Source organism: Aulonocara sp. 'chitande type north' Nkhata Bay, linkage group LG3, assembly GCF_057382095.1.
Source record: "Aulonocara sp. 'chitande type north' Nkhata Bay isolate Kocher_YH1m ecotype deep benthic linkage group LG3, A_spYH_male_GT1.1, whole genome shotgun sequence".
In the NCBI taxonomy this organism is placed as follows: Eukaryota; Metazoa; Chordata; class Actinopteri; order Cichliformes; family Cichlidae; genus Aulonocara; species Aulonocara sp. 'chitande type north' Nkhata Bay.
In genome coordinates, this window is record NC_141346.1 from 3,685,600 (window position 1) to 3,705,817 (window position 20,218).

A 20,218-nucleotide genomic window follows, 5' to 3' on the forward strand; every position below is an offset into this window, starting at 1 on the left:
TCTTTTTGCTCTTGAACAGTGAAATATTAAAAACTGTCTGGAGTTTATTTGGTGATGTTCTCGTGCACGAGGCGAAAACAGCAAACAAACGTCACAGTAAATCTTTCCAGCTGATGTTAGGCATCCTCCACCTGCTGAATCCACTTCAGCCTCTTCCTGCTCATGTTCCTGTTTAGAGGCACAGTCGGCCTGTAAATGGAGAAAACTGAACACAGGAATATTTGGATTTGCTTCTTTTTCTCTGCTCATGTTCAACTTGTCTGATTCAAGCTGGGAATATTTATTAGAAACAAAGTGAATAATATTATTTTATTATCACGTTGATGCAGCACATGGTTCAGTTAGCTTTGTATAGACACATGTGTTAGAAATGTTCTTCAATCAGCTCTTTTTACTCTCATTTCACAGCCAGTACTTTTTACTTTTACTTGAGTAAAGAAGTTGAATTAGTACTTGGAGTATTTTTAACAGTAGTACTTCTACTTCAGTACAGACAGTGTGTACTTTTACCACCTGTGTCTGAGACCTCCTTCAGGGTCCACCTGAAGCTCTCAGTCTGCTGTGGAAAAAGGAAATCCAGGTGAGTTTCTCCTGATCACCTGAGGCCGTCATTACTGTGTGAACCCACACACCACTCCTCACTCCTCCCACCCGCTGCACACAGTCACTGAGTACAGACCGGCTGATTCCTGTAAAGGGAGAGGCAGGAAGAGGCGGAGCAACAGCTGAAAAACAAGAAGCCCAACGTCATTTTGCAGAAGTGAAAGTGTGAGAGAGCAGCAGCAGAGCTGCAGTCGAGTCCTGTTTGTCTCTAAAAGAAGATTCACTGGAGTCCATCAGGTTCCTCTCAGCAACAGTGGTGAGTGCAGCTGATCACACTTCCTGCTTCTACACAAATCTTCACTCTGTTCACTTCATCAGGACTCATCACAGTCACACTGGATCCATAGAAATCTGCTCATGTAACCACAGATCCACTGTAGGAGCATCGAGCTGCTGCTTCAGTCTCACTGTGGCTCTGCTCAGGACTGTGGACTCAGGCTGTGCTCTGGACTTCAGACTGACTCCACACTTCCTGGTTATTCATCACTTCCTGTTCCTCTTAGATTGATTCTGGATCTGATTGATCATAAGGATTACAGACGTGAAAACACCTATTTATTCTTTATTGATATAAAGCCTTTGATACTGTAAACCAGCAGATTTTGGTCAGTACTTCAAAAAGTCATTCACACATTTTACAAAGATTATCTGACTTAGTGTATCCTGTAAGAGTCACAGATGATCCTCAATCATTCAGAAAACAGTCGATGCTGCACTTTATAACTTTGTGTGGAAACATGAATCTCATTATTTAGACAGATGTGTTTGAATCATCCTGATAATCAGGCTTTAAACATGTCAGAGTTCCACACATCAGCTGTGATATTCAAGCTGACCTGGATCAAACATGTCATCAGACACAAACATAGATGATGCTGTTTAATCCCAAAGCTTATTTAAACAAACTGGAGGACAGAATTCCTCCTTAAATGGGATTTTGATCAAATCCACTGATCTCGTTTTCACACACAGGCTTTATCATGGTGGCTTCTTCTCTACTAACATCAATCTTTGATTTGGACAAACAAATATGTGAAACACAAAAATAAATCAATGTTTTCTGAGGATCCAGAATAACATGAATGATGTATCCCAGCGAGTGACTGGAAAAGTTCATCTTCTTCCACATCCTGAGTTTGTGAGGATGTTCCAGTATCTGTGAGAGAAAACAGGACAGTTTTTACTGACGCACAAATGGACCAAATATACAGACACCTCTGAATAAACATGTTCTCATCAATGCCATTAAAATACTGGATCAACAGTTAATAACACATTTCTGAGGTTTGTGATTCATCGTCCTCCTCACTGTCAGCTCTACTGGAACAGTCACTGTTTAATATTAATGGCTCGTTGATCTGGACGTACAATAAGAAGTATTCAGTCACCAACAAGGTCGAAGTTTACTTCACAGTGATTGATGGAAAATATCCAACAAACTGATTTATTCAAGTATACAAATGATCTGGATGAATCTTGGACCTTCTGTAAAACAGAGAAACAATTTCACATCTTTGTAACGACTGTATTTATCTTCATCCCCAAACGTTGATCCTGTCCATCTGGACGCTGCACTGTACAGCAGACACTACGATGTTAGGTTTGTGTTTGGATGAACCAGTTTGTGTCTGAGTGTGTTGCTGGGTCTCCACCAGTTACTCTGAGAACTGAAGAAGCTTCTCTGATGAAACGTCTTCAAGAAACTCAAAGAAGTCCAGACGCTTTTCTCTCCAAGCTCCTCAGACTACTGACGCTTGTTTCTCTCTTTGTAAAATGAAATTTAAAGTGAATTTTGAATCAAATGTTTCTCTTCTTTCTCCCTCAGAGTGCAGACATGTCTGCTGCCAGCAATCTGCGATCTGAAGATCAGTTTCTGTGCTCCATCTGTCTGGATGTGTTCACTGATCCAGTCTCTACACCATGTGGACACAACTTCTGCAAAACCTGCATCAGTCAGCACTGGGACATGAATGTCATCTGTCAGTGTCCCATGTGTAAAGAGACTTTCTACACTCGACCTCAGCTGAGGGTCAACACCTTCATCTCTGAGATGGTTGCTCAGTTCAGACGTGAAGCTCAGCAGAAAGCCAGCAGCAGCAGCTCAGAGCAACAAGCTGCCAAACCAGGAGAAGTTCCCTGTGACGTCTGCACTGGAACCAGACTGAAGGCCCTGAAGTCCTGCCTGGTGTGTCAGACCTCCTACTGTCAGACTCACCTGGAGCCTCATCTGACAGTGAAACGTCTGAAAAGACATCAGCTGGTTGATGCTGTGGAGAACCTGGAAGGCAGGATGTGCACGAAGCACGATAAACTCCTGGAGCTGTTCTGTAAGACCGACCAGACATGTGTCTGCATGCTCTGCTCTGTTTTAGACCACAAGAACCACGAGTTTGTTCCTCTGAGAGAAGAATATGAAGGAAAGAAGGCAGAGCTGGAGAAGACAGAGGCTGAGATTCAGCAGATGATCCAGAAGAGACGACTGAAGATTCAGGAGATCACAGAGTCGGTGAAGATGAGTAAAGATGCTGCAGACAGACAGAAAGCAGAAGGTGTTCAGGTCCTCACGGCTCTGATGGAGTCTGTTGAGAGACGCCTGAAGGAGCTCATGAAGGAGATCGAAGACAAACAGGAAGCTACAGAGAAACAGGCTGAAGGTCTCATCAAAGATCTGGAACAGGAAATCTCTGAGCTGATGGAGAGAAGCTCTGAGGTGGAGCAGCTCTCACGCTCTGAAGACCACCTCCACCTCCTCCAAAGCTTCTCCTCCCTGAAAGCTGCTCCACCCAGCAAGGACTGGACAGAGGTCAGAGTTCATCCACCATCATATGAGGGGACTGTGGGGAGAGCTGTGGCTCAGCTGGAGGAGACAGTCTGGAAACCCATGAAGAAGAAGCTGTTTGAGGCTGAGCTGCAGAGGGTGCAGCAGCATGAGGTGGATGTGACTCTGGATCCTGATACAGCTCATCCTGCTCTCATCCTGTGTGATGATGGAAAACAAGTTTATCATAGTGATGTGAGGAAGAAACTTCCAGACAACCCAGAGAGATTTTCTTACTATATTGATGTTTTAGGAGAGCAGAGTTTCTCTTCAGGCAGATTTTACTTTGAGGTTCAGGTTAAAGGAAAGACTAAATGGGATTTAGGAGTGGCCACAGAGTCGATCAACAGGAAGGGAAACATCACACTGAGACCTCAGGATGGTTTCTGGACTGTAGTGCTGAGAAATGGAAATGAGTACAAAGCTGCTGCTGGTCCTCCAGTCCCCTTCTGTCTCCATCCTGGTCCTGAGAAGGTGGGGGTGTTTGTGGATTATGAGGAGGGTCTGGTCTCCTTTTATGATGTAGGTGCTGCAGCTCTGATCTACTCCTTTACTGGCTGCTCCTTCACTCACAAACTCCACCCATACTTCTGTCCCAGTCCTAATGATGGAGGTAAAAACTCTGCACCTCTGATCATCTGTCCTGTCAATCAAACTGATCAACGACTGATTTTATTGGATGAATGATTGATTTTTCTTGAAGGGAACAAATGAACATATTGAGTGTAAATCCTCTACAGTCTCCATGTTTCTATAGAATCTGATCATCAGGACTCTGATTCACACTTTGATTCTCATGGAGTTTGATTTGACCAGAAGAAAAGTTGAATCAGGAAATGTTCCCACTGATGGAGACTCGAGCTGAAGAGCAAATATCAGAGAACAAATGTCCAAAAGCTTCATTTCCAATAAAGTTTGTTCAATGCTTTGAGTGAATCCAGACTCATGTGTGGCTGTTATACGGAGCATCAGAGTCCAGCTGAGTTATGTTGGATACAAACTGCTTATTTTGGCTCTGTGAGGAGTTTTGTTCACTGAAAACTGATGAGACGGATAATATTCAAAGAACTCTGTAGAGATTCATGCATCCATGTTCTCCACCTGCAGGTGTGGAGGAGAAAGGTGGAGCACAGACTGCTGCATCCTTCCAGTCACATCATTTTGATGATTATATTTGCATGTTGTGATGATTTGGGTTAAAGACAAACAGAGTTGAACGGCTGCAGTCACAGCATGAAGACGATGCTGAAGCTGAGCTGTCAGTGAACATGTTTCACTGTGATTTGATTTGAAGAATAGAAAGTGTGTGTGGCTGCTGACAGCTGCAGTCTCTGCTAGTCTGCATAACACACACACAACTTTCCCCCTGAGGCAACGATGCAGCAACAACACAACAGCTGCAGACACACACGATTGTGCGCTCCCTTTCAGTCTGAACTCTCAAACACACAAACAAACTCTATCAATGTCGTACTGTTAAAGAACTCCTCCTTCTTCAGTAACAATGATTTGAGGTCTCTACCAGTGTCTCTTGTTTTGACCTTTGACCTCTTTATTCCTTATAACCAAAAAAACCCTTTTTATCTGATATTTTCACCTTATTGATTGATTATATATATCTATTATATTTTATCACCTTATTTTGACCTTTGACCTATGTCCTTGTTAGCCTTGATCTTCCTTCATCAAACGTGAAATTTCTTTCACCTTTGAACTTAAAGCTTAAATCAAACCTTTGTTAAAAAGCTTCTTACCAACTTGTAATTCCAACTCTCTGCATTAAACACGTATCTTATCATATAAACACTGGATCACTGAGAGAACTTTAGGCAGAACCAAATGAAGCAGCTGACCTGGTCAAACTCACAGCGACAGTAACTGACAGTGAATTATTTTAATCTTCTTCATTGTATTTGTTAGAAACATTTATTTTCCTTTAATTGGACTTTGGTTAAGTTAAATCCGATGTATTAACCGACCTTTGAGGTGAAGTGCAGCTGCGAAGAACGCTACGGCAGGCAATGAGGTGCGTTTGATGTCGCTCTGTTAATTTGAGCGTCCATAAATTGAATGTCTTATTTTTTCTTACTTTATTATTGCTAATTTATTGGAGAATTAGGCCATTTAATTAAGATAGATTTTATGTTGTTGGTGGTAAAGATCTGGATGGATGTTTTACTTTATTCTGTGTTTCTATTTTTCAGTTTTACTTTTCAAGACTTGGTGAATTGCCTTTTTCTACTTTTTGTTTAGTTTTGTTAAAATTAGCAGCAGTGAGAAGTGTTGGTGTCGGTCTTGAATATATTTGATGTAGCCCATACTGTTAAGGTAAGTGTCATGTTTTTAGTTGTTAGTCTGATGAAGAATCTTTTATTTTTCTCCAAAAGTTGATTGTGTTTATCTGGACATAGTGTTTTTCAGGTCCAGCTGAATGCAGGTTTCCCCAGTCTTATACGTTGTGACAGCCACTATGGTGCGGTGTCCCTTTAAGACACCCAAGTCGAGGGTTGATGGTGTCATCAGTTTGTGCCGCTGCTCTCTCTCTCTGGGATTATGAGGACACGTGCCTGCACGCTTCTGCTTAATGAGGGACGGATTTACGTTTTCTTCTTGTTTTGTTTGCAACGCTTGGGTTGTATGAACGCTGGGCGTTATGTTGTTGAGCCGCAGCCGTTCAGCCGGGCTTTTATATGGTTGTTGAAGAAGGCGTATTAAAGAACCACCGTGGATTACCGATACCAGCGTGGGTGTGTGTTCTTCCGACTAGCCTGCTAGGTGTTTTGCCGCCTCCTCTCAACCACGCAACACAACCCAACGTTCCAACGTGTCAGGAGCATCAGCACAGCTGAAATGCATTTTTTCTAAGCACCGCGTCTCTGTGGCTTTTAAACCCCAAAACACGCTACAACAAAAATGGGTCCACCCCAAGGATGGGGTCCCCCGGTGTAGTTTCCACTGTGACAGACTGTGGGCTTCCTCAGAGTGAGGCTGAGAGCGGCAGGCCCAGGTGGAGTCTGACCTGTGGCCCTTCAGATAAAGCTGAAAAAGGCCAATATATGATATTAAATATAAAATATAATTAAAAAACAACATCAGAATGAACAACGAGCTGCTGTTAAGAACTCCCGACGTCCATCCAAGGCCCGATTGGTTTCTGTTTCCATGACAACAACAACCGTATGTGGAAAAGACCAAAAACTGAAGCGGTGAAAAAGTTTTGTTGCAGATTAACTATTAACTTTATGTTATTCATTGTCAGCTCGTGCCATCATTAAAGCATGTTAGAACACACATGTAGGATTTCACAAATCATCGCTCCTAAATTTAATCGTATCCATAACAACTGTGTGTACGTGTTCGCTTTGAAAACATCACATTCTTTATGTTGGTTGGTTTAGACGAGTGATCTCCAGGATGAATGAGGGCAGAGGCCCGTTTCATGGAGACTGTTTAAGTGTAAACCTGGATTAAAACCCACATTTGAACACCTTCATCAGAGGCTGTGACCATGTTGAAGGACTGATGCTGACGTGCTCTGACACTCATTAGCATAGAAAACAAAGTGGTGAAAGCACAGAGCCCTGAGGAGCTCCACTGGACGGTCTGTTCACAGAACATTTAATTATTTCACTTTTATTTACATGCAAAACAGCCTCAGAGAGAACAGCTGTTTCAGAGCTGCCAGCTTTATTGGAAAGATGAACTGAAATCCTAAAATAGTCCAATTCATGACAAACTGACACGGTGAAATGTTGCAGGATTCAAATGTGTCGATGGATGAACTCTTTCAGTATAAGATGCAATAATACAAAACACATGAAGGTGAGGAGGAATTCATTTTAAAGTAAGTGTGATTTAAAGAGGACTGATTCTTTCCTGGTCAGGCTGAAGCTTTCACCGTCTGACCTCTGTAAACAAACCGAAACACGTTCAGTGTTTAGTTTTACGAATTAGGTTTCATGAATCACCATCTGAGAACATCTCCGATGTGGGCGCCACTCACAGGGATCACTTCCTGTAGAAGGGTCACATGACCTGTTAAACCCAGAGAGCTTCGTGTGACCTCTGACCCTGATCACCAGCGTCAGGGTCAGTGAAGGTGAGATACCGTGTGACAGGAGGAGGAACTATAAAGTTTTATTTGTACGAACACGTAGAACAGATGAAGTCAGAACGAAGCAGGTGGAGCTCAGTCAGGGTGGAGGTGTAGACAGGTGAGCTGAAGGGGAGGAGCCAGTCTGGTCAGGAACTCTCTGTCTCCTCGAGTGAACCTCCTCACCTCTGAAACACACACACACACACACACACACACACACTCTGAAGGTTGCAGTCATGGTGGTGAGGGTGGTGTGTGAGGGTGGGGTTACCTTCTGGTCTCTGGTTGGTGCGTTTCCTGCAGGTGAGGCTGAGCGGCCGAATCATGACATCACTGCTGCACAGACACAACAGGAAGTGGAGGAGGAAGTCGTCAGCGTCCCCGTCACACACCTGAGACAGACACAGAGGTTATGTCTCTGCAGACTCACGGCTCGGCCCTGTGGAAACGTCCTGCAGGACGCCTGTTTCTCTCTGTGGTGGCCCCCCCACAGCGTCCCCACCGTGCTTCACTGTGTGGACGCTGTTCTTTGGGTTGTAGCTGCATCTTCTTCTCGTTTCACCTCCTCTGACCACAGGACGTTTCAGTCTGCAGGGTCTTTTAACACAGCTCCACCTGTGGGTGGAGGGGCCCTGTGGGTTCTCCTGGTGTGACCCGAGTCCTAAATGCCTCTCGCTGTCCTGCCCCTCCCCTGTGGGAGGTGTGGCATTCACAGTCAGCCCTGATTACCCTCAGAACTACACCACCTGCTGCTTCATCAGGTCGAGTGGGTGGAGTCAGGGGCACGACCTGAGTCTCGCTGAAACACACGGCTGTAAGGCCCCTCCCTCCTGTTCACGTGAGCCCAGCGTGGGTCCGTCACACCTACAGACTTTTAAAGGTGGAAGTGGCCACACCCCCAAACCAGTTCAGCAGTAAGGTGTGAGCAGACGGAGCTGTTACCAGGATGCAAACAGGATGTGCCCTTTCACAGTTAAAGCCTCATCTTAAATTTTAAAGACAAAATAAAGTTTAAAGACGACGATGAGCACGTGACTCACCTGTGACAGGTAAACATATACACCTGACAGGTGCTGCTGACCTGGCTCTGCCCACGAGGGAAGACTCTGATGTGACCTCTGACCCTGAGTGCTCTCTGAAGCCCCTCCCACTGAGCATCAGCCAATGCCAGCAGAGCACGAACCAGAGCAGCTGAGAAGCAGACGTGAGCCTCACCTGTCCCGTCATCGATCACCAGCCTGATCGAAGAGCAGAGCGACATGGTTTGATCATGTGACTGTCACCTGACTCATCCAGGTGATTAACACGTATCAGCAGGTGAGCTCAACAGGAAGCTGCTCTTACTTTGCTTTGGACTGAAACACTGACGAGGTCGAGTGACACTGAGAGCTGCTGCAGCCCTGAGAGAGAGAGAGCAACAGGTAAACACACACACCTGAAATCGTGAGCAGTTTCCTCCAAAACGACACTTTACTTACTGCACCAACACTAACACACCACCAACACGCTAACAACACATGAAGCACTGAGTACTTTCACTGCACCCGAGAAACTGACACTAAACACATCCTGTACACACTGTGTGTATTTTATGCAGTACCTGTGTGTACACGCTGCCACACAGCGAGCAGCTCCACTGCAGTTGCAGGAACAGGAAACACACCACGTGACCTTTGACCTGTCCCACAGCGCACCTCTGCTTGCTGCTCAGAGCCCACTCACCCAGGTGCATGATGGGAGCAGGAGGAGGAGGCTGGGCCGAGCTGATAGAAACCAAACAAACAAATAAACAACAGCACGACAAACACGTGAACCAGACTTTACCTGTAAACTTACCTGGTGTCTCCCAGGGAGACCACAGTTATGGAGCTGACAGGTAAGTACGTGCAGTACACACTTCCTGTCCTGAAACACACACACAGGTAAACCGCACAGGTACGTAACCATGGGCGTGACTTTGTATTGAACATTGGGGGGTCAAGATCTCTGTCTAAATAAATAAATCTGGGTACATTTCCAGATGATCAAACAACTATTTTGCTGGTAACACCTGAAACCAGTAAAGAAAACCAGCAGCCTATTGATGCAAGATGATCCAGAACTTTATTGGGGCTGACATTGTTGGAAATGAGTCCAAATAAAGAGTCCAAACATTTATAAGCCTGTCTATGTGTGTCTCACCTGGACAGCCTCCTCTGGAAACCAGACAACAGCAGAGTGTTACCCGGCAACAGGCCAGGTGGGTAGGGGGTGTGGCTTAGGTCCAGGTACACCTGCAGACTCCTCCCAGCTTGGTCACAAAGAGTGAGACGCACACCTGCACACACACATTCAGCTAACAGTCAGACCTGAGACTCAGACCTGAAGCACTGATGCCTGCAGTTCTTCTAGTGTCCAGCAGAGGCAGCAGTGAGTCGCCCCCATAGACCCCCATGTTAAAACTTCACAGCAGAAAAGCCTGATACACAAACCACCTGTGTGTTTGTACCTGAGTGTGTGTGTCCAGAGTGGGCGGTCCTGTTGTTCACACTGATCCTTTCAGACACCACACCCTGAAAACACACCAGCTCTGAGCTGAAACACACACACACACACACACACACACACACACACACACACACACACACACACACACACACACACCAGTAAGAGTTTAAAGCAGGCTGCAGCTGCAGTTCCTCGGATGGCCACAGGGGGCGACTCAGTGAGGGACGAGCAGTTTATCTGCAGTCTAAGACCTCTGAGACGGACAAGACTGTGGGTGGGACGGCCTGAAAACACAGAGAATAGAGATGGAAAATGTGACGTCATTCAGGGGTAAAACCGCAAAGGATTGTGGGAACGAGTGGCAAGCGGTACTAGCACGCAGGCTTTCACACGAAAACAGTCACACAGTAATAAAAACAAACACAAAAATGGCAAGAAGCTGCTGTATTATTAACTGTGTTGTATTATTAAGTCTTCTGTTGTAGTTATTACATAATTTATCATAACATGATTGTTGATGTAGGTTACAAATAAGTCTTATATTGATTTGAATTGAATTCGTTGCTATGCTGCTTTGTTCACTGTTTCTTTGCATTGTTGATTTGTTTTTCAGGAAGCAGCTAATAAAGCTGATGGATTTTTACAATGTTGCCTCTTTCTTGTAAGATTCTATAATAGAATGAAACAATGATGCCAGTTATAAATAAAGACAATAAATTGAATGAATTACGAAACACTCATTGTTTTTCTATTAGATCTGAAAATGTTGTGTAACACTACAACCTGAAACGACAAACAGATTGTGTTGGCCTGTACAGGAGATAAAATATTTAACAACAGCTAAATAAACGGTAAATGGCCTGTATTTGTATTCTTTACTTAGTCCCGAAGGACCCCAAAGTGCTGGAAATGCTAGCGCTTAATGCAGTGTTTTGATTTGTTGCCACTTGTACCCACAATGCAATGCACGAAAGTCACATGGTCTGTCAATCTCTAAAAAAACAAGTTTAAGGGTCCTGGAGGAAGACGGGGAGCAAACCGAGTGTTACCTGTCTGCAGGTGGGCAGCAGCAGTGGGCGTGTCAGAGTGTGGAATCTCCAACCACGTCTGACTTGTAGGGTTGACTCAGCGTGGAGATCCACCCCACTGCGCTCAGAAACTCCACAGCCAATCAGAACACTGGGATCCTGATTGACAGACACATGGGCCAATCAGCTGCAAGGATTCAGGTCAGATCAACTCCCCACAAACAGGAATGGTGGGAGTCATCTGCATAGCAGTAAAAATGTAAGCTGTGTTTTGATGATGCTGCCTAAGGGAAGCATGTATAATGTAAACAGAACTGGTCCAAGCACTGAACCCTGTGGAACTCCATAATTAACCTCAGTGTGTGAACAACTACAGTTAAAGCTGAAAAACGTGTTCATGTGTACTAATATCAGAGAGCAGAGACCGATGAGGCCAACCTCTGGCCACGCCCCTTAGTGACATCATCAAAGCTGGGTTGATACCTGAGTGTTAGCGGCGATGAGACTGTAGAAACATCCAGGCTGGAGGACAGGAAACCACCGTGTACACACACCTGAGAACGCCAGCACCACCTGCACGCGCACACACACACACACACACACACACACACACACACACACACACGTAACTGTGTATCCAGGTGAGCTCAGGTAAACACACACAGGTGCGTCTCTCACCTTTCTCTCCTGCTTTTGTTCACTTTCTTTCTCTGTCATTGGCTCATTCTTTGGGTCCCGCCTCCAGCTGACCACTGGACCAATCACAGCAGCTTTCACTGAGAAGCACAGTCTCAGCCCTGCCTCCTGATCCTCTGCCTCCGCCCCTGTATTCCTCCAGGACACACCCTCCTTCTGCTCCACCCTGATCACCATGGAGACACAGGGCCAGGGGTTGCCGGACTTGGCTTCTTCTTCTTCTCTTCTCCTCCTCTTACTCCCAGCAGTCTCTTCTTCTTCTTCTACTGTCTGCTTCCTGGCAGTGACATCCCCTCCTGGCTCCTCCCCCTTGTGTCTCAGGTGTGTCTCCATGGCAACAGATGGACTCAGGATGTGCAGGTGGTCCAGAGAGAACTGCAGGTAAACCCTGTGAATTGAACCCAGCTTTATTTAACTCATAATGTTTACAACCAGGAAGGAAGCTCACACCCTGAACCAATCAGACGCCCTCTTACATCACAGAAAGTGGACCAATGAGCAGTCAGCATGCTGCAGGTTGTGTGTGTGTACCTGCAGTGTTTGTGTGTGATGAACCTGTCCTGGTCCAGGTGTTGGTAGGAGGGGAAATCTGATTGGAGGAATCTCTCTGTCACCATGGTGAACTGCACCACACCCACCAGACAACCTGCAGCACACACACACATTAAAGAATAAAGCTGTGTGTCCCTGTGTGTGTGTCTGTGTGCGTGCATTGTACCGATCCAGGCGCTGTTAAAGACCGCCCTCTGCGCTCCCTCCTCCTCCTCGCTGCTCTCCGTCAGCACGCAGGCTGCAGCTCCCGCGGCGTCTCTGAGCTGCATCGAGTGTTTGAACTCAGACGTCTGTGACGGCAGCTCCAGCACGCCGACCAGCAGCAGGGGGCGCTGCCTGACACACAAACCGGCAAAAACCATTGGTACGTAATCACATGACTTCATGTGGGAGCTGCTGTCACCTTACCTGACAGCGTCTCCACCCCGAGGCTCGGAGGACAGAGTCCTGCAAGACCAGGACAGGAACCCGTTGATCTGGGCGGAGGTCAGGTTGGAGCCATCAGGGGGCAGCAGAGAGCTCAGAGGGGCCGAAGACCAGCAGCCAGTCTGCAGGGACTCCAGGAGCTCCGACACACCGAGGTACTGCCGGACCGCCGAGGACACGCTGTACTGCAGGGACACAGAGCACACTGAGCATGCTCCACACTCACCTGTAAGGAAGACAGGTGAGAGTGGGACCTACCTGCGTCACAGGACAGGTGTGAGGCTCGTCCAGCATCTCAGCGTAGATGTCTCTGCGTCCTCGTCCTCCAGCTCTGCTCAGAGTCTCCATCAGCCTCCAGGACAGCAAGCACACACACTGCTGCCTCCACACACCTTGGACCAGACTGAGGACCAAGACCAGAACCAGGACCAGGAAACAAGCCAGAGCCAGCGGAGGACAGGAGGACAAAGGTTAGGCTCTGCTGTCTCTGACTGTGGACAGGTGGTGGTGGGTGGAGCCTCACCTGTGTGCCAGCTGCGAGCTTAGGTGACACGTCCACAGGTAATCGGACACATCTGTGTTTCTCTGCAACAGTAACCGTGGTAACGCCCCATCTCCCGGGCAGCGGTTGTCGGGTGGCGAGCCTCCCGCCCTGCTGAAGGCCGTCACCCTCAGGCTGGAGCGCAGGCAGGTGCAAAGCATGCTGGGAGGGAAGTCCGGGCAAGCCCTGTACAGGAAGTGGGCGTGATGCAACTGCAGGAGGAGGAACCATCAAACTTTATTAGTCGTGGCTGCCACGAACACAAACGGGCATGATGATGTCACATCATGTGACTCACCTCCACTCTGTCTCCCGCCCTCAGCTTCCTCTTCGCCGCCGGCTGATAGGCCACGCACAGACCCACCTTCCCATCCAGCACGTAGAGCCCCGCCCCCTCACTCACAACCTCAGTCACCGTGCCCTATCACAGCAGAGGAGGCTTAGTAATCAGCACACAGGTACAAACCTGTGGTAGCCAATCAGAGCTCACAGCACTCTCACCTGGTAGCTGATGACTTTGGATTGCTTTATCCTCACAGCTGATTGGTCCAGCTCCACCTCCTCATGCTCCGCCTCCTCACAGTCGTCCTCAGCAGGCTGTGACAGCAGGGACTCAGAGTGTGTGTGTTCCTGTGTGTGTTCCTGTGTGTGCGTGTAGTCGGCGTGCAGCTCGGAGCGCTTCGTCACACACAGGATGTTGTTTCCTCTCCAGCCTCGTAGCGCACACACACGTAGAGCTGTCACACACACGCTCTGCCCGACACACACACGCTGGATCCAGCTGAGCCGGCTGCTGTCCTGCACACACACACACATACTGAGCTTCATCGTCCCTCCTCACCATCATCATCCTCAGAGAGCTGGTACCTGTACGAGCACGGGCAGCGAGCGCGACTCATCCGTCAGCGTGAAGCAAAAGAAGGTCGTTCCTGCCACGGCCAGCAGAGGGCAAACTGAGCCCACCTCTCCGAACACGCTCAGGCGCTGACCTTTGACCCTGGAGCACACACACACATCTGTCACACACACACTGCTCAGAAACTCCACTGCAGTTCAGAGGTCATGTGACCCACCTGTGCCTCAGCAGCCTGCCGGCCTCTCCGACTCCCACTGCTCCGCTTAGCTCCACCCTTCCAGGAGCAGCAGCCAATCCCTGCTCAGCACCAGGACACAACAGGACAGGGGAGCCAATCAGCTCCAAGAAGCCTGTGGCCTCTTCCTGGCCCGATGCATTGTGGGGGATGTAGTTCCAGTGAGGGAGGAAAACGGGACGATCGAGCCACGGGGGCGAGAGAGACAGGCACTGGATGAGAGAGAGAGACGCGGGTGAGAGAGAGGCGGAGTGTGTCCTGGGTGGATGCTGGAAGCCTGTACTGATGGTGACAGCTTCATCAGCTCTGATCTGCAGTGATGCCGTTTGTTTTATAGCTGCAGGAGATCAGATTAGATTAGATTAGATTAGATTAGATTAGATTAGATTAGATTAGATTAGATTAGATTAGATCAGATCAGATCTGGTAAGATTAGATTAGATTAGATCAGATTAGATCAAATTAGATTAGATTAGATTAGATTAGATTAGATTAGATTAGATCTGATCAGATTAGATCAGATTAGATTAGATTAGATTAGATTAGATCAGATTAGATTAGATTAAACTTTATTGATCCCTCGGCTGCGTTCCTCCAGGAAATTCGGTTTCCAACAGCCCAGCACCGACAGAAGTTACAGAAGGTGAGCAGAAATATACACATATACAAATACAGAGTATAGGAAAGGGAAGAATAGAATAAATAGCAATAAGAACACAAGAGAACTGCACATTTCAAGTACTGTGAGTCATTAATCCGTGCGGTGATGCCAGGACCACACTGAGCCTGCTGCAGCTGTCTGACTGTAATCTGTCAGGTTACTGCAGGTGATGCTATCTGTATACTTTATGTGAGGAGGAGGCTCCACATCTTTATAAAGCTCTGCTGTCATCACGTCTGTGCCAGCACAGTTACTCACTTGCTGACAGACTCTGTCTTTACATCCTTACTTATCGATCAGCTAAGTGAATCCATATAAACACAGCTCACATTTAACAAGTCCTGATGTTTCTGAGTTACAGAAATGAAAGTCAGCTGTTGAGCTTGTTTGCTTGTTTCATGCTGATGTAAACATCAGCAGAGAAGCGTGTGATGACCAGACTCTATCAGCACTTGTGTCCCTGCACAGAGAATGAGCTGAATTAAAGAGGAATTCGATTTCATTCACGTTGCACATGAACACCTGCAGTTTGTTGTGACCTCGTTACCATCAGTTCTGACCAGATCCGGTTTAGTGACGCTGCTGTGAAGAAGCTCCTGAGAACTAACCAGCTGATGGACGATGGGTTAAGGTTAGGCTCCTCCCCCTCTGACTCACCTCACACATGACGCTGCCGCTGGCGTCCGTCAACCTGTACTCTCCGTCAGGGCCTTCTCTCAGACAGCCAATCAGCAGCAGGTTGACCCTCGGCAGCGCCCTCTGACCCGGCACGGCGAGCTCCGCCTCCCTGGCCCAGGCTCTCTGCTGATTGGTGCTCCAGGACAGGTTGCTGACGCAGGCCAGGTGCTGCTGGGAGACGAGCTGGGAGACGGACAGCAGCCTGCGGACAGACGGGAGGACAGCGGTAAGGCCAGGTCACGTGACCTGCGACAGCGATGCTGTCAGCGGGCGTTACCTGTAGCTGACAGGTAAGCTGTGGGCCATACACATCTGCTGCTGGATCGCCTGCACCGCACACATGCTCAGATCGAAGAGGCTGAGGTCACCGTGGTTACCTGGGAAAACAAAGTTTAAAGGGTAAACACAAACATAAACAACTGAAGCCCCGCCCACTGAGAACACCAGGGCCCTGTTTCAGGAAGCCGGTTTAGTGGAAAAACTGAGTAAGTATACCCTGAGTTAACGAAAACTCTGGGTTTTCGGTTTCATAAAGCGAGTTCAGATGAAGCCTCAGTGAGTCACTATGACGACACACTCCGTGAAGCTAACCTGCCCCCTAGCAGGTTTACTACAACTAACCCTGACTGTCTCCGCCCCTTTGTCGGAAACCTGACAGTAGGAAGTGTCGGACATGGCGTGCCACTTCCTTGAAGAGCCAGTAGATCGTGAAGCCCAAATTCTCCGCAGAGCTCACCGCCGGGAGAGAGTGATCAGAGCGCGTTTGGACATTTTATCATTTCCTGATGATTTTCTGTGCGAACGTTACCGTTTCTCAGCACAATCTCTAAGTCATTTGGATAACATCCTCAGGCCATATATTACGCATGTGACACATCGCGGACATGCTCTCAGTTCATTACATATTATTTGTATTGCACTTCGGTTTCTTGCAAACGGGAGCTTTCTGTATAATATTGGTGACGCTGAGCACGTTTCCAAGGCTACCGTCTGTCGGGCAGTCAGGAATGTTACAGTTGCACTGAAACGTCTCCTGTACTCGTCTGTGGTGTTCCCCGGTCATAGACCCACAAGATTTATCAAAGAGGGATGCCACAAAATTGCAGGTATCAGGATGACCAAAACTTAATTTATGATGTGGTGATACTTGGACTACTACTTAAATTTTACATTTATTTTCAGGGTTCCCAGGCGTGATTGGCTGTACAGATGGCACTCACATTCCAATCATTGCTCCTTCAGTAAATGAAGGAGACTATGTGAACAGGAAGTCTTTCCACAGCATTAATGTACAGGTACATAGTTCCCTGTAGCATTTCAAACTAACAAATTATTCCATTATAGTAATGGATGCTAATTTGTGTTCTCTGCACTGTGAAGATCATTTATGATGCTGCCAACATTATCACAAATGTGGAAGCTGTTAAGGTTCAAAATATTGGGGATGGAGACAAGAGAAAAAACCACAATAACAACACTGGTCCGGCCGGGTTGAGTCAAACGATGATTTAATGATCACACACGTGGGAGATGGACACTGATGCAGACAGCCTCAAAATCTCAAAATGGTGGAGCATTGCTCAAACTTTTATAACCTCTGGTGCCTCCACCTTATCATAAAAAGCCTAAACATTCACATGCTCTCTCTCACACAGCGCCTAAGCTACGACCTTGGCTCCCTGTTTATCTGCTCCTGCTGAAATGGGGCAGAAAACTCCAGCACACTCTGTTCTCTTCTACTCAGACAAATTAGACAATAACCTTCTGCGAACAGTATTTCTTATAACTCAGCAATATAATGCATCATAAAACAATATCATTCATTCACAACAAGTCAGCAATTTAATGTAATGCAAATCAGTTTAACTAATGCAATAGTTATCAGCTTCTTCTAATTCAGGAGAATAATGCAAACTAAAACTACATAATAATTCACAATCTTTAATTAGGGGTATAACATGACATAAAATAATATCATAATTTTACAATTCCCCCTGATGAGGTCATTAGAATAATGACCTCACAAACACCCTGTAGCCCAGTGTGGCCGGGTTCATCTCTTCTCACTCCTGAGGTCCTTTGTCCCCCTGAGGGGCAAACCATATGTAAGATGACCTCTGTGTTTGCGCAAGTCAGGTGCAAGACAAACTAGGATTCCAACAGTAGAAGGTCCAGATGACAATGTCCTTGTCTCCCACTGCTTTATTTGGTGTTCCCTTATACCATTCAGACGTAGACTAGAACCTCTGTCCGAAGAGCTCTTAACCTTTATTTTATCGCTGCAGCTACCAGTGTCGTCCAGTCGGGTGATCCTCTGCTCTTAATTCTTCCGCCTTAGGGGTTAGACAACCTTTCAGTTGTAACACAGATCAGGGGATTATTCTGCTCCGATTTCAAACAACGATCTGTGTATTCTCCAGAAAAAGGAACAGGAAGGTGTCCCCTTTTTGCCCAAAAGCCTCTCGAACTTCGTTGGTCTGGTGTTCCCGGATTTCCGCCAACCCCTTCATGGTTATTGCTGTGTTTATGGGATCCATCCTTTTGTGGTGACTAGCTGGAGCCCAAACGCCATGACCCTTGGACCCAGTTGATGTCTCGGCAGTCACTGTGTCTGACTCTGCTACGGAGGATCATCGCATCTCTGTGACCTCGTCTGGTGTCTGTTCCTTTCTCTGTAAGAGACAGAAAACCAAAACACCTCTCTTCCTAACCCTAATAATCTAATGTTATTATCTACTGACCTTCTAGTGATTCCGAATTGGTCTAAACATTCAGAATGTCCCAGGGACTTATTCTAATCATATCTTATGTGTGTGTAAGCATGTTTGCATTTAGCCCTCCGCACTCAAGGCATTTCTTACACTTTATCAGTCCGGACAGTCACGCCGAACGAAGCTTCTGACCTTCAAAAGGCCGAGTGCCAACTCGTTATAAGCACATTTGCAAGGTGTGTCTGAAAATTATTGAAACCCCTCTTTTTAACAAAAGACAAAAAATTAACAAATCTTCTAAACGCTATTCAGTTCATTTCAATGAGTAATGATTAAACATGAAAGTGATAGTTTATGCTTTTTCACTGATTCTCTAAAAGGTCCGTCTTCTCGGACCGCTATTAGCTTAAGCTTTACCATTCCTAAAGTATTAAAGACACAAATGAAGTTATAAAATGTTCAAATAATCCTTGTTTGATGTTAAAGCTCAACCTTCCCCCCCTTTTTTGACACATTCCAATGTGTCAAATCAACGGAGCTAGAACATTCAAAAAGTTAGGCAGCTACAAAGTTTCCCAGACTCTTAAGGTGATCCGCGTGTAACGTTCTGACTCAGGTATTTAATATTTTAATGAATCTCGTTTAATTAACTGCCACTATTTAAACTAACCTTAAAGACATAATTTAAGAAAAGATCACAAAAAATAACATGATATCAGTGTTTTGTAAGCGCGTGCGGCCTTCTATGCTCGAAGCCTTTCCCCTCAATAGATCAGTCAGACATTCGCGCTGACTGTAGCTTTTAACCCTTAATAACTTGAGCACAACTCTACAATGAGCAACAAGTTGCAATATGTATAAAAATGACCATGGTTACACCTGCAATGAAAAATTATATCATTATCCTAACACCTGTAAATGGAAGATTCATCAGAAGTTATAACAATCACAGGAACACAGATGTTAGTATAAGGTCAAAAACTTCAATAAATGATCATCGATGCAATGCTTGTTGCATGATTCTCATACAATAATAATGCTGACATTGAAAATAACAGTATAACACCCCCTTTTGTCCCGTTTCACTTGACACCTAAACGTTTATAAATGCCTCTTTAATTCTTGATTTTATTTCCCCCTTTTCTCCCCTTACTGACCACAGCAGGGGGATCTTAGTTTTGAATCAGCCATGAATCCAGCTCACCTGATTCATCAGTGAGCTCCACCATCACTGGCGTCTGACAGGGTGGCGCTGCATACTCTTCCTTTAATATCACTATTTTCAACCTGTTAATTAGAGTGTTTAAACCTGAAGTCGACTACGTCCACAACAAGTCAATACAGCTGTAAATGTGGCCAATTATCAATCTATTACCAATCAATAACAACAGATAACTTCTATTTTATGCATGCTTTTAATCAACCACTCACCCAGAGGATCTCCAATCCCAGGAAATGCCTTCTCCTCCTTTAATGAGTCTGTCCTCCTTCCATGCCCTGGTAACTGGTCCATCCAGAGCCATATGATCTCAAATATACATACAACAAGCCAAACCACACCTCGGTCACACCAACCCCTTTCCACCCCCAAGATGTCCAATGCCATCCTAGTATGGACTGTCAAAAGTGGCTTTAACGCTGACTGTTCTGACAATCCATTTTATAACGTTCCTGGTCAGATTTGCCAATCTCTGCACCAGAGTTTTAAACGTTTCGCCATTTTCATTAGGTTTTATCTTTTATTTAGTTTCGACTCCAGATTTTCAATTTTTTGCCAGTTGTAAATAGTTTTTACCAATTCTTTGCTAGTTTAGTCTAGTTTTTATTTTC

At 46.1% G+C, this 20,218-nt stretch overlaps 2 protein-coding genes across 2 annotated transcripts; one reads left to right on the forward strand and one right to left on the reverse strand.

The window, feature by feature from the left end:
• The first annotated feature begins 565 nt into the window (after nt 1–565).
• LOC147333548 (E3 ubiquitin-protein ligase TRIM21-like) lies at nt 566–4,992 on the forward strand. The gene has a single exon (XM_086286365.1). The coding sequence runs from the start codon at nt 2,405–2,407 to the stop codon at nt 4,106–4,108; it is 1,704 nt and encodes a 567-aa protein (XP_086142491.1). The 5' UTR covers nt 566–2,404; the 3' UTR covers nt 4,109–4,992.
• Nucleotides 1,137–19,994, reverse strand: LOC147333549 (CST complex subunit CTC1-like). Its single transcript, XM_086285803.1, has 24 exons — nt 19,949–19,994; nt 15,955–16,054; nt 15,657–15,879; nt 14,321–14,550; nt 14,115–14,244; nt 13,749–14,045; nt 13,546–13,668; nt 13,230–13,459; nt 12,965–13,109; nt 12,689–12,891; nt 12,447–12,616; nt 12,260–12,374; nt 11,711–12,116; nt 11,516–11,605; nt 11,054–11,191; nt 10,245–10,288; nt 10,006–10,094; nt 9,699–9,834; nt 9,354–9,422; nt 9,118–9,280; nt 8,862–8,917; nt 8,599–8,755; nt 7,789–7,909; nt 1,137–1,759 (listed from the first exon to the last, which is right to left on the reverse strand). The coding sequence occupies exons 1-24, from the start codon at nt 19,992–19,994 to the stop codon at nt 1,608–1,610; spliced, it is 3,633 nt and encodes a 1,210-aa protein (XP_086141929.1). The 3' UTR covers nt 1,137–1,607.
• Nucleotides 19,995–20,218: the final 224 nt, after the last annotated feature.

What these genes read in the sequence shown, in the direction of transcription:
- LOC147333548 (XM_086286365.1), top strand. Translation starts at nt 2,405, where the DNA reads ATGTTTCTCTTCTTTCTCCCTCAGAGTGCAGACATGTCTGCTGCCAGC.
- LOC147333549 (XM_086285803.1), bottom strand. Translation starts at nt 19,994, where the DNA reads ATGGCATTGGACATCTTGGGGGTGGAAAGGGGTTGGTGTGACCGAG. An exon ending in AAGGGGTTGGTGTGACCGAG is followed by an intron (nt 16,055 to 19,948) that starts GTGTGGTTTGGC and finishes TTGTTTTCCCAG; the next exon opens with GTAACCACGGTGACCTCAGC. An exon ending in TTCCAGAGGAGGCTGTCCAG is followed by an intron (nt 9,423 to 9,698) that starts GTGAGACACACA and finishes TGTGTGTTTCAG; the next exon opens with GACAGGAAGTGTGTACTGCA.